Source organism: Anguilla anguilla, chromosome 18 (assembly GCF_013347855.1).
Source record: "Anguilla anguilla isolate fAngAng1 chromosome 18, fAngAng1.pri, whole genome shotgun sequence".
In the NCBI taxonomy this organism is placed as follows: domain Eukaryota; kingdom Metazoa; phylum Chordata; class Actinopteri; order Anguilliformes; family Anguillidae; genus Anguilla; species Anguilla anguilla.
The window spans coordinates 23,131,645-23,143,787 of record NC_049218.1 but is presented as its reverse complement, the minus strand read 5'-3'; the positions used below and the strand labels follow the sequence as shown (position 1 = coordinate 23,143,787).

Here is a 12,143-nt window from a genome sequence, read left to right as displayed (position 1 = left end):
TGGCTCTGATTGGGAGACTAGGCCTGGCTCGCAGTTGGCTTTCCAACTGATGCCAAAGGTGTGGGATGGGGTTGAAGTCAGGGCTCTGTCAAGTTCTTCTACACCATTCTTGATAAGACCATTTCTATATGGACCTCACTTCGTGCCTGGGGGCATTGTCATGCTGAAACAGGAAAGGGCCTTCCCCAAACTGTTGAGGAAGCACAGAATTGTCTAGAGTGTGATTGAATACTGTAGCACTTTAAAGATTTCCCTACACTGGAACTAAGGGGCCTAGTTCAAACCATGATAAACAGCCCCAAAGCAAGAGGTGTTTTGGTCATGTAGTGTATTTCTGACTGAAAGATTCAAAAGTCTTTCCCAGGGATATATCTTACAAAAATATATGAGTCATGATCTATATTGTTACAAGATTATGCACTGTTTCTGTGAAGCTATGTATCATGCCTCTCTCGTCTCTCTATTCTCTCTTTCTCTCTCCCCTTCTCAGGTTGCAGAACGGCTCCGAGCGATCTAGTGTTTATTCTAGACGGTTCTTGGAGTGTGGCCGACACTAACTTTGAGATAGTCAAACGGTGGCTGGTGAACATCACCACCCAGTTCAAAATCGGCCAGGAGTTCACGCAGGTGGGCGTGATCCAGTACAGCGACGACCCCCACCTGCACGTCCCGCTGGGGAGCCGCTACTCCGGCGAAAAGCTCATCAATGCCATGGAGTCCATCGAGTACATGGGCGGCAACACCAACACGGGGAAGGCCATCCAGTTCGCCAGCGACCGGCTCTTCGCCACCTCCGAGCGCGCGCCCAATGGCGTGGCGAAGATCGCCGTGGTCCTCACGGACGGGAAGTCGCAGGACGAGGTGTCGGAGGCGGCCGAGGAGGCACGGAGGAAGGGCGTCACCCTGTTCGCCATCGGGGTGGGCGAGGAGGCGGTGGAGTGGCAGCTGAAGGCCATCGCCAACAAGCCGCACTCCACCTACGTCTTCTACGTGGAGGACTACATGGCCATCTCCAAAATCCGCGAGGTGATTCGACAAAAGCTGTGTGAAGGTGAAAATCTTTTTTTTGTTTTGCGGAACCATATTTGAGTTCTTCGTTCCCCTTTGCCAGAGCTCATTACTTTACGACCTGCCAGACGTACTGTACACGGTGATAAAAAACAATAAATGACACAAGGTTTTTGGCATTTAACTGAGAACAGGTGCTACGGTGGCATACCTCATTTCACCTTCATGCCTGTAGGCAGACGGATTCATGCAGACCCTTTAGCGTGAACTGCATGCATAATTTAGCGAGGAGCGCGTGATAGAACGTATCGGCCTTCAGATTTATTTGATCTGATTTATTGCTCATAACATTTCAGCTCTGCCTCCACATGGACGGTCATATATTTTGTCACGGCGTAAAATTATAGCTTTTGGAAACGTTTCATCAATTTCCTGTCTTTGACACTCAACCTTGAAATAAATCCTCAAAATAGAAGTGAAAATGAAGAAACTCGTTTTGACAACCTTTTTCATCAAATGGGTCCACAAAATGTGCCGGTCGTAGAAAATGTCCTTCTGAGTAAAAATGTTGACTGCAGAAACTTATTCCACATCCTGTGCAGCCTTCATTTGAACCTGGAAATATGTCTACGTCATATCGTTATACAGTATATCTATATAAGACACTCAACTAATTGGTAAAATGCAAATATTGATAATTATATAGGCCACAGTATTAGCAGTGATTATCTGAAAGTCTAAAATGTCATTTATAAAATATAGAAATACAAATAAAATATCCTTAAATGGCATAAATAGAGATTATTTAAATATTCTTATAGTTGCTAAGGACCGCCAGGCCCCAGATCATTAAAAATGCAGATCTTTATTTGATGTCTTCTGGGTATGTTCTATTTCCAAGCCATTCACGAGTTGTCATTGCTTCATGTTCTGCAAATTCCTTCCAGTTTAGCATACGGCTGTGGCATACCCAGGATTTTATAAAGTACCCTGTGTTTATCGACCAGCATTGAATATCGGTATTGTGTAAATCTGATGAATTACGACATTATTCATTCTGGAAAAAACATTTAACAAAAATAAAGCCGACATTCAGTCTGGACCAGCCTTTGATGTGAGTAATTAGTCACCCCTGTTTCATAATTGTCAAATGATCGCGGAGCACAAAAGCCTGAATGTTACCCAGAATTCTTCATGGTCACATGGCCAATCAGTGCTGAAAGCTGGGATCGTGTGGGATAGAGAGTTTTAGAGTTTTAGAGTTTTAGAACCACTGTACAAGTAAAAAAACAATAAATTGAACCAAAGAGAAACATTAGAGTCATCAGTTTAGAGCGTCATCGGAGTGAATGGTCCAAACATTAAGTAGTTGAAGATCAGAAAATACAGGTAAACAATTTCAAATCAGTTATTTTTTACAATTATCTCTGGGCATACAGTAAGGAAGAGGGTGTGTGCTTTTTTTGGGCAAAGGTTACATTTTGTTTGGTTTTCGCAATGAGAGAGACTTTTCCAGAGTTGGACTTCATGCTTGTCCAGCATTCCATTCCAATGTTTTTATTTTTTCTTACTACAGATTCGTCATTTCAGTTTTGCAGCCAACTAAAATAATTGCTGCAGTTCTTGGAATGTTCAGTCCCAAAAATGCCTACTCACTGACCATATGGCATACATTCAAAACACGGGGATACTGTATTATTTCACAGAGAAAATATTTATCTCCTTTAAAAAAATTAAATTAAACACGCACTGACATTTATATGCATATAAATATCCATGCATGTAAATAAAACAGACAATCTTAAATACTGCTGACGTAAGCATGTTCCAGGAGCTCTAACAAATAGTAATTTATGCTCTCATGACTGATACTATCATTTGCACACGAGATACACAGCTTTGACTAAAATTTCAACAGATAGGAAAACATGACAAAAACATATCACTTGTTGGAAGTGCACTATGTCCATCGAAATATAAATATACTGAATATCATTCATAGTATTGTACACAGACGAATGAACAGGTATGTGCTGTTCATTTTCCATGTTCAATTTGAGGAGGACAGTTAGATCTGAATGTGCTGGTTAAATGTGAAAAAGGTTATGACATAGTAACTGAATATGACATAGTTTAGTTATTGCATCATGCTTGGATTATCACAGCATTGTGTGTATTGAGTATTGCATCTGATAATCTGCAAAAGATCTGAGCCTACCTTTCTCTGTCTTTCTCCCTCCCTCTCTCTCTCTGTCTTTCTTTCCCTCCCTGATTCTCTCTCTCTGTCTCTCTCTCCCTTGCTCTGCGACTGTAGAAACGGTGTGCCCAGAGAGAATCCCTGTGAACAGTCGCGGCGAGAAAGGCTTTGATATGCTGGTGCATCTGAACTTGGCAAAGAAAGCCAAAAAGACGCAAGGCTCTTTCTACGGTAAAAAAGCCTACCAGGTGACCTCGCGCGTTGACTTAAGCGAAAGCACAAGGTAAGGCCTGCTTGACCCCGGGGTCTCCCTGGCGACCCGCCACCTTTCAAATCAAATCTCAGCGTGACCTCCACAGACCATTTGCGCGTCTACAGGTCTCTGTTTCCTGACGGCCTGCCCCCCTCCTACGTGTTCGTGGCCACGCTGAAGTACAAGGGCTCGGTCGCCATGGAGAAGTGGGACTTGTGGAGGGTGCAGACCAAAGACGGGGAGCCCCAGATGGCGGTCACGCTGAACGGGCTCCACCGCACGGTCATGTTCACCACCACCAGCATGGACGCCAGCGCCACCCAGACCGTGGTCTTCAAACAGTCTGCGGCCAAGGTGAACCGCGCGAATGGTGCTACATAGCAATATCAAAAATAAGTGTCACGGTAAATATTAAAACTAATTGTTCGGGAGGTCCTCGTATCCCGTGTGACTTATAAGGCACTTGTGGCAGGACACATAGGATGCATTACATATCGTATGTCATGCGGTATAAACTGAAACAAATTACGGCGAGGCAGAAAAAAGTATTGAGACATACAGAATACAAAGTGTTACAAGCAGGAGCACGTTAGCATAGCAAACATAGGCCTACATCAAAGCACGAAGCTCCTGGTTCTATGGTCTGGATTTAGGCAAAACACAAGCATATACTACTAACTTTGATTATCCAATAGTTGCATTTGTTTTGTTGGTATTTTGGCTCAATAACTTTGGGAGACACAGAAGTTGCTCAAAAAAAAAAAACAATTATTATTAGTTTTGTCAAAGTTTAGTAAAAATGTTGTAAAATGTACATTTTTATCCAGGCTACAGACAGAACTTTCCAGAGTTTTAAAGTAAAGGTTAGAAGGGCCCTTTTACACCCTGAAACCCAGAATAGGAGCTTTAGGCAGAACCATTGCGATTATTTTCAATAGTGGGCAGAGTAAGTGGAATTTGAGTAGAAGAATCAAACTGCTGAGAAAGAGATCTGCAGACTGGCCAATCAGCAAAGGTCGTGGAGTTCTGCTTGATTATACTTTAATCTCTACGTGTGCACTTGTGTCACTCTGGATAAAGGAATCCGCTAAACGCCAAAATGGAACAGATATATTTTTTTTTTACCTGGTGAAGTAATGTTTTCACAGTCTTCCTGACTGGCAGCCACCTTTGAAAATGGAAACTGGCGAGTTCAGCAGACCTCATACCACACATGGGATATTTCACTTTATTAATGTCCATTATATTATACTGATGTACCAAGAATGTCTGTTTACAGGCCCCATATTTCCGCAATATAAATTCCTAAAATTAGTTTTTTTCCCCAGATGGAACAATTAAACAAAGTTGTAGGCCTTCAATGCTGCAAAATGTTAATCATTACAAAATGTGCAATCTTACCAAATATGTTGTTCTTGGTAGCAGAACTACGCATTTAGCATACACTATTTAAGAAGCATTGGGCAAATATATCACAAAAGTGTATAGCACTGTCAACCCTTCATACTAAGTATTTCAGGCAGATCAGAAGCTGTGTCTGAAATCTGTCTCATATTTTGGTTGGATGTTAACAGTGTGCTGGACTGTCTTTACAATGGCTTACCTTATGAAAAAATCACATGTGAAATTTGCCTCTTCACACCGAAAATTACAATCTCACATGTGAATTTAACATTTTCACATTTTAATTAAAATACTCATGTATGAAAAGAAAATTTAACATGTGAACTGGGCATTTTCACATGTGTTTTGCCTTTTTTCACATGTGAATGAAAAGTTCCACATGTGAAAAGAAAATGGATCACATTGAGTCATTTGCATCTCTACATTTTCATGTGCCGCTGATTGTTTAAAATGTGAACTATAGTTTTCACATGTGAAAACAAAACATGTGACTTGAAATATCATAGGTTTTTCCACTCATAAGTGGGATTAATTTTATTTTTGACATGTGTACTCTGCACATGTTGGGTGCATACCTGTTGTCTTGACAAGAAGATGCCAACGGAAATGCTTATGAGAATAGCTGGATATGCGTATTCTTTCAAAGGACTTAGATCATGGAAACTGCTACTTGAACCAACTGCATTAACTTTTATCATAAATGAAATGAGAGGCCTTAGCATGATAAGTGTTTGAAACAGAGGTTAAAACTGAAGGCAAAATCAAGAGAACTCACTAGCATTTTACCATTTGGTTATTTATTTAATATATTTATTTTTAAAAGGAGCAAAGTAAAAGTTTCCATTCAACAAATAAAAAAAGTAGAATTTGCAGACGTGGCTTGGGGTTGTACTCTGGTCAACTGTTCGTTTAAGAACAGGGAGGTACGTCTGGTCTGGTGTACACACATTTACTTTATTAGCATTACAATTGAAAAGTTGGAATCATAACAGAAGATGCTTGAAGATCACAGACAGCTGTGGCTACAATGAATTTTAATAAATTTAATTAAATTTAAGACCAAAACAATGTGCTGCTTGATATTTTGTTCATTATAATTATTTGTAAAATCATCATTTTTCTGCCTTTTTAAAATTTGTGGTCAGAGACTCTTTGACGAGCAGTGGCACCAGCTGCGTCTTCTGGTCACCGAAGAAGATGTCACCCTTTACGTCGACGACTCGGAGATCGAAACTTTGCCTCTGGAACCTCCGGACGGCATCTTCGTTAACGGACAGACACAAGTCGGGAAATATGTCAGCAAAGAAACTACCGTACCGGTAAGTCGGTAAAGAATTTGAAGAGGAAATAATTATGTTTGGTGTAGGACTCCTGCACCTAGCACGTCTTTTGACGTTTAGCACGAACATCATTCACACGGTCCAATGGAATTTCTTGACAAGCAGCGAAATTGGGGGTTAAAAATTATTACATGATAAGGTTACAATTTTTCAAAACTGAAAAAGACATCATTGTATTGCTTATGAGATAGCATATTTTTTTTATTAGTAGTAAATATTTCCATTCCAAAATATGAAATATGAGTAACATACACAAACTAAGCTATAATTCAGTACACAAATATATACAGGCTTTACTGTATGTGTTGGGGCCAGCTTTTATCTTGCATTGAAAGTGCACCTGCCTTTATCCATTTATCTCACTCTGTTTAATTTAGGACTTTACTGTGCCAATTTACAGGGTCCAAACATGCTCTTCTCTAAGCAAAACCAAGGGCCACAAACACAACCTGCTCCAAGACAGACAAATAAATGGTCCTGAAACTATTTTGGCGCCCAAACAGATACCACAGCAGTGGAATGTTCAACAAGCGATAAAATATACACAATAAAGAATTTGACAAGTAAAGCTGTGTTTATTAGGATATTTAGGTTTTTTAACCTGTAAATACTCCAGGATAAAATGTTCTGCTTTATACAAAGAAACAAATTATGGTGTTCATACAAACACAGGAAAACCAAGCAGACAGAACTAACAGGAAATTACGCAAAAGTACAGGCGGTACAAGATGACTTTTCTTGCTGCGTCTTTTCATTATTCCAGAAAACGTTTAAAGAATGTTAAGATTTTGCCATGTTCACAACATCTGTGCCACAGAAGGATCCCCGAGGAGAGCACAGTTCCCAAAAGAACACTGTTTTTCATTTCGTGTTCATACTGTTTACAAGAATTAAACTGAACATTTCCATTTATTGCGTAGTGTGTCACGTTAAATAGGTAATTTTTGTGATGTTAAAAACCAGGTTTGGAGTGTCAGCGGTTCTTGTAGTGTGAATTAGCTTCTACAATGTACTTTCTCTCTTTCCAAGCTTTTGTCCTGTGTCATCTATTTAAGGATAACGTTAGTTACTAGCACCAGAGAGCTCATTCTGAATGGATTACCTGGCTATGTAGAGTATTGAGGGATATAATCAGGTGTGAAACAGCAGTCATTATACAAAAATAATTCCCCATCCAAACTGAGTATTTAACGAAAAATAAATCTGTGATGCTCAATAACAAGAGGTATGAGCGGTTTGAAAACAACAGACGTTCCAAAGGTTTACATTTTCAATTAGCAATTGTCACATATTAAAAGTTGAAGAGGTCACTGCTTGCCCCAGTAGGAACTTCTGAACAATCTAAACACTGTTTCATTACACACAGCATATACAGCCCCAATGACCCATTGTGATACCCCTACTGTAGTTAGTAGTTCATGTATATAAAACATTACTTATTTTCACTGCACCACAAAACACTAAGCTATAATAGATTATGAATTCCACTGATGACAGACAGACGACACTGATGATGGACTGTCCCATGTTCAGTGAAGCCTCCTCACTGCCATGTCTCTCTGACAGTTTGAGATCCAGAAGCTGAGGATCTACTGCGACCCCGAGCAGAACACGCGTGAGACGGCCTGCGAGATCCCTGGAGTAGTGAGTACTGAGGGCCGCTCGGGCGCCATTTTGTTTCATTACTGACGTGCTCAGTGTTCCAATCCCTTTCCCCTCTGACTACGTGTTTCCTTGCGTCTATCTTTAACCAAAAGTTAAAGATAGACGCAAGGAACAAAGATTCTATGCTGTCATGCAATTCCCATTGCGGTATGTAATCGTCCAATGACCAGTTGATTTGGGATCTTCTAAAATAGGTGAAAATGCCTTCTTTTTTACCTCGTTTGAAAATTTCCTTTGTTTTTAGTTTGTTTGGGCATGCATTCCAGCACAGAGCCCAGGGCAGAAAAGAACCTTCTATTCCTGTAACCTGGTTACAACATTTTTCTTGTTACTTTCGCTTACGAAAAAATCACATGTGAAACTTGCCTTTTCACATGTGAATGGCTTTTTTATTCACGCACGTGGATGAAAAGCCATAGAGTCTTTTGCGTCTTCACATTTTCATGTCACTGACTAAAATGTGAACTAGAGTTTTCGCACGTGAAAACAAAACATGTGACTTCACAGTTCACATGTGTACTCTTCACATGTTGGGTGGTTTTTACGAGGTGGTGTTGACCACATGTGGTAAAAACCACGTGTGGCTTTGAGGCATGGCGGTTTTGACACGTGGTTTTTGAACGCGGTTTTCTTTCGCCGCACCCTCTCTGCGCTCCGCCCTGCCTCGGGCCCGTAAAGGGGGGGGGTCCCGGAGCACGGTCTCGCACTCGCGCCACTCGCACCGCCTCTCACGCGCACTCCCCAGCCCTTCAGACGACAGCTCTGGAAGGACGGCGTAAAGGCGAAGACCAGACGCTGCCTTGGCTTGACTGTGGCTGGAACTCTGAGCGGGCCAGAGACAGACAGAGCGCTTCCAATCCAGGCTTCCAATCCTGGGCGTCTGCCTGCCGATGGAAGGAGGGGGGGTGGGGGGGCGTGACCGTCATGGCTGCGGCGTTCTGGGCTTTTCTGCATGTCACGCATCGCTCGGTACAGGAGACGTGACGCTCCTGACGGAATGCTTTCTGATTGGTGCTGGCCAGTTCTTGATGCTTTTGTGATTAGTGCTGGCCGGTTCTTGATGCTTTTGTGATTGGTGCTGGCCGGTTCTTGATGCTTTTGTGATTGGTGCTGGCCGGTTCTTGATGCTTTTGTGATTGGTGCTGGCCGGTTCTTGATGCTTTTGTGATTGGTGCTGGCCGGTTCTTGATGCTTTTGTGATTGGTGCTGGCCAGCTCTTGATGCCTTGTGATTGGTGCTGGCCGGTTCTTGATGCTTTTGTGATTGGTGCTGGCCAGCTCTTGATGCCTTGTGATTGGTGCTGGCCAGGATTGCATGTGTGACATAATTGCCCTCCTTTTGTTTCCAGGACGGTGAGGTATGTATAATGGCCGAATGGCTGTGTGCATTCTCAAAGCAGCTTCTCCTTTCTTTTTCCATGTGCTGAGGTAAGACTGCATTTTCATTCCAAAGGTCTCTGAAATATGCTCATCCACCAGTCATTTGGATGCGCCTGTTGGTAAATAGCAGGTCTGATCATACAGCCATATGCCATATGCTCAGAACCTGGAACACGAATGTTTAGAAACCACAGAAATGTTACTGGAACAAAACACATGATCTCACACATAACAAACTAGCAGGAGAATTAGCAGTAAATTATGCTTTTTATAGATCCAGATATTCTAATGGCAATTCCAAAAATTGCTCCACACATTTCTTTTTTTAATGTCTTTAATTCTCTCTGGATATCTGAGCTGCTCAAGTCCTTTCCGCTGTTAGAATGGGTACTCTAATGGGCTGGGGTCAGTTATGGCTAGTGTCAGTCTGGAGTGGGAGTGGGTTATTTTGGGGCTTGGGGCGGAGCGGGCTGGGACAACGTGTGCGAGTCGGTGTGTAAGTGATGTGTCTCTGTCCCAGTGTGCCAACGGGCCCAGCGACTTTGAATACGAGCCCACGCCAGAGCCCTGCACCTGTCCTGCCGGACCTCCCGGACCGTCGGGCCTGAAGGTAAACCAATCAGCGTTTTTATCTGTCTGAGCGCCATCAAAATGGCGGTGCTGTGCAAAGAGACACCAAGACGTATAAAACCAGGCAGGGCCGGCCCTAGGATTTTGGTAGCCTTAAACAAATCTGTGGGCTGCGTTCAATAAACATTGGATCGTGTGGCCCCCCCCTCATGCCCGTGTGGCCCCTCCTAGTGGTTGTGGCCCTAAACAACCGCATAGACCGTTTATGCCACGGGCCAGCCCTGAAACCAGGCCATTAGAGGTGTGCAACTCATATAAGGTGATGAAGCAAGTATGCCATCTGTTTAAAATAAGGTGGTGGTAATGTTAGCCCTCAACAGAGTATATTCACACTGAAACTTGGGAGGCCTCCAGGAAAAAGGTGGGTTGCATACATCAAAGCCAACCAGTAAGGATTTACCCAGATAGCAAGGGACTCAAGGGCCAGATCCACACTGATTCTGGTCTAAAATCAGCACTGCCGGGCAAGAACCGATGCAGATCTGGTCCGTAGCTGCTTGATATCTGGCTACATCACAGATTCTATAGGCTAACAAGATGGCGTGATCCATAATGTTGACATAATGTTGAAAGTTCTGTCCCTCTAACTTTGAAGCAGCAGCATTCCAGTTTGGTGCACCAGAAAATCTGTGAAGAGATCATGTGATCAAGGAAAATACCATGGCAATGTTGCTCTGTGCTTAGCCATTGCTCTTCATGAATATGCATCACCTGTAGACAGAAACAGAAAGGTCAATACGAGTGCAGGAACCTAAATTGACTAGCCTGTAGGATCTGTGTTTACATCTACAAAAAGTTGGTGGTGTAAGGTGTGAGGTGAAGTATAGAAGGGAGTTGGGCACATGTATTGAGAGGGGTGAGTGAAAGGGATAAAGATGGATAAAGGGTGTTTATTTCTAAAGGGAGATGTTGGACTAAGGGAAGTGGGCGGAGCCTTGGAGGCTGGTCACATCCTGCCTGTCTTTGGGGTGAGGTCAGCTAAGTGCCATGTAGAATTATTTGATTGACTCGAACTGACTGAACTTGAAAGGATGCTTATGTTCTGTAAGAGTCTTTTTGTGATTTGCTATGGCAGTAAACTCATTCCTGAATAGGTCCCTATAAGCCGCTCCGTAGCCGTTGTTGTGAAAGGTCAGGAAACGTAGCCCTGGAGTTAGCGGACGAAACGAAGACACGGGACTGGATAACGTCTCGTGAACGCAGAGCACCTAACCCTGAGTGTGGGGCTCACTGCGGCAGTGAAACAGGGTTCGGTCACCGGCGTGCTTCTGTTTATAAGGGCAAATCCACACAGCGGAAATGTCAGCGGCCGGCTCAAAGGACCGAGCCGTGACACTGTTCCAAGAAAACAGAGCGAGCCTGGCTGCTATCCACACGTTCTCTCTCTCTGTCTCTCTCTCTTTCCCTCTCTCCCCCCTTCTCTTTCTCTCTCTCCCTCCCTCCCTCTCTCTTTCTCGCCTTCCCTCTCTCCCGCCTCTCTCTTGCTCTCTCTCTCCCCCTCTGTCTCCCTCTCTCTCTCTCCCCCTCTCTATCTCTCTCCTTCCATCTTTCCCCCCTCTCTTGCTCTCTCTGCCTCTCCCTCTCCCCCCTCTCTCGCTCTCTCTCTCTCTCTTTATCTTTCGCCCCCCTCTCTCTTGCTCTCTCGCTTTCGGCCCCTCCCTCACCCTCTCTCTGTCCCTCTCTCTTGCTCTCTCTCTCTTTTGATCTGATATGTTTATGGAAAGCTGGAGCGCATCGTATTAAGTGCAGATTTAACTTTAACTGGGTGAGCTTTTTAAAAATCTGCCTTCAAATGTTGCCTTGAAGTCTAATGATGTTTTTTAAAAGCTCATCATCACTGATTTCCCCACTCAGCGGGGGTGTGGGGGGTGTGGGGGGTGTGGGGGGTGTGGGGGAGGCATCGGGTTATGATCTGGTCCTTTTCCTGCAGAGTTGATCCTCCCCTCAACCCTGGCTGTGCAGCCAGCCAATAATACTCCTCCCACTCGCGGCCAATAATTTGCCAAAATAAATAAATAAATAAATAAATAAATGAAGTTATTAGAGGAGAGTTCACGCTCTGCAAGAAAAAATAATTAAGTAGTGCATTTTAGGAGCATTACCTGTACTTTCAGCAGGACCTGAATGTTCACTTTTTGTTCATTTACATTTTTTGGGGGGCCATGAATGGAGTGTGTGAGCGTTTCAGTTTTTAACTTTCAGTTTTTGTAGCAGCAAGCAAAACGACATATACCGACTATGTCTGACACATGCTAATTTGCTAACTT

The 12,143-nt window shown here is 43.2% G+C and overlaps 1 protein-coding gene across 2 annotated transcripts in view; it reads left to right on the top strand.

Annotated features, from left to right (window-relative positions):
• The window catches only part of col21a1 (collagen, type XXI, alpha 1), a 60,312-nt gene that overhangs the window by 5,889 nt on the left and 42,280 nt on the right, over nucleotides 1-12,143 (top strand). Inside the window, exons 3-9 of one of the 2 annotated variants that reach the window (XM_035400252.1) lie at nucleotides 491-1,051; nucleotides 3,323-3,488; nucleotides 3,584-3,812; nucleotides 6,008-6,181; nucleotides 7,769-7,846; nucleotides 9,216-9,224; nucleotides 9,767-9,856. In XM_035400252.1, the coding sequence (XP_035256143.1) occupies nucleotides 491-1,051; nucleotides 3,323-3,488; nucleotides 3,584-3,812; nucleotides 6,008-6,181; nucleotides 7,769-7,846; nucleotides 9,216-9,224; nucleotides 9,767-9,856 (1,307 nt within the window). The remainder of the gene's footprint in view (nucleotides 1-490; nucleotides 1,052-3,322; nucleotides 3,489-3,583; nucleotides 3,813-6,007; nucleotides 6,182-7,768; nucleotides 7,847-9,215; nucleotides 9,225-9,766; nucleotides 9,857-12,143) is intronic. The other variant, XM_035400253.1, reaches the window with a different exon arrangement.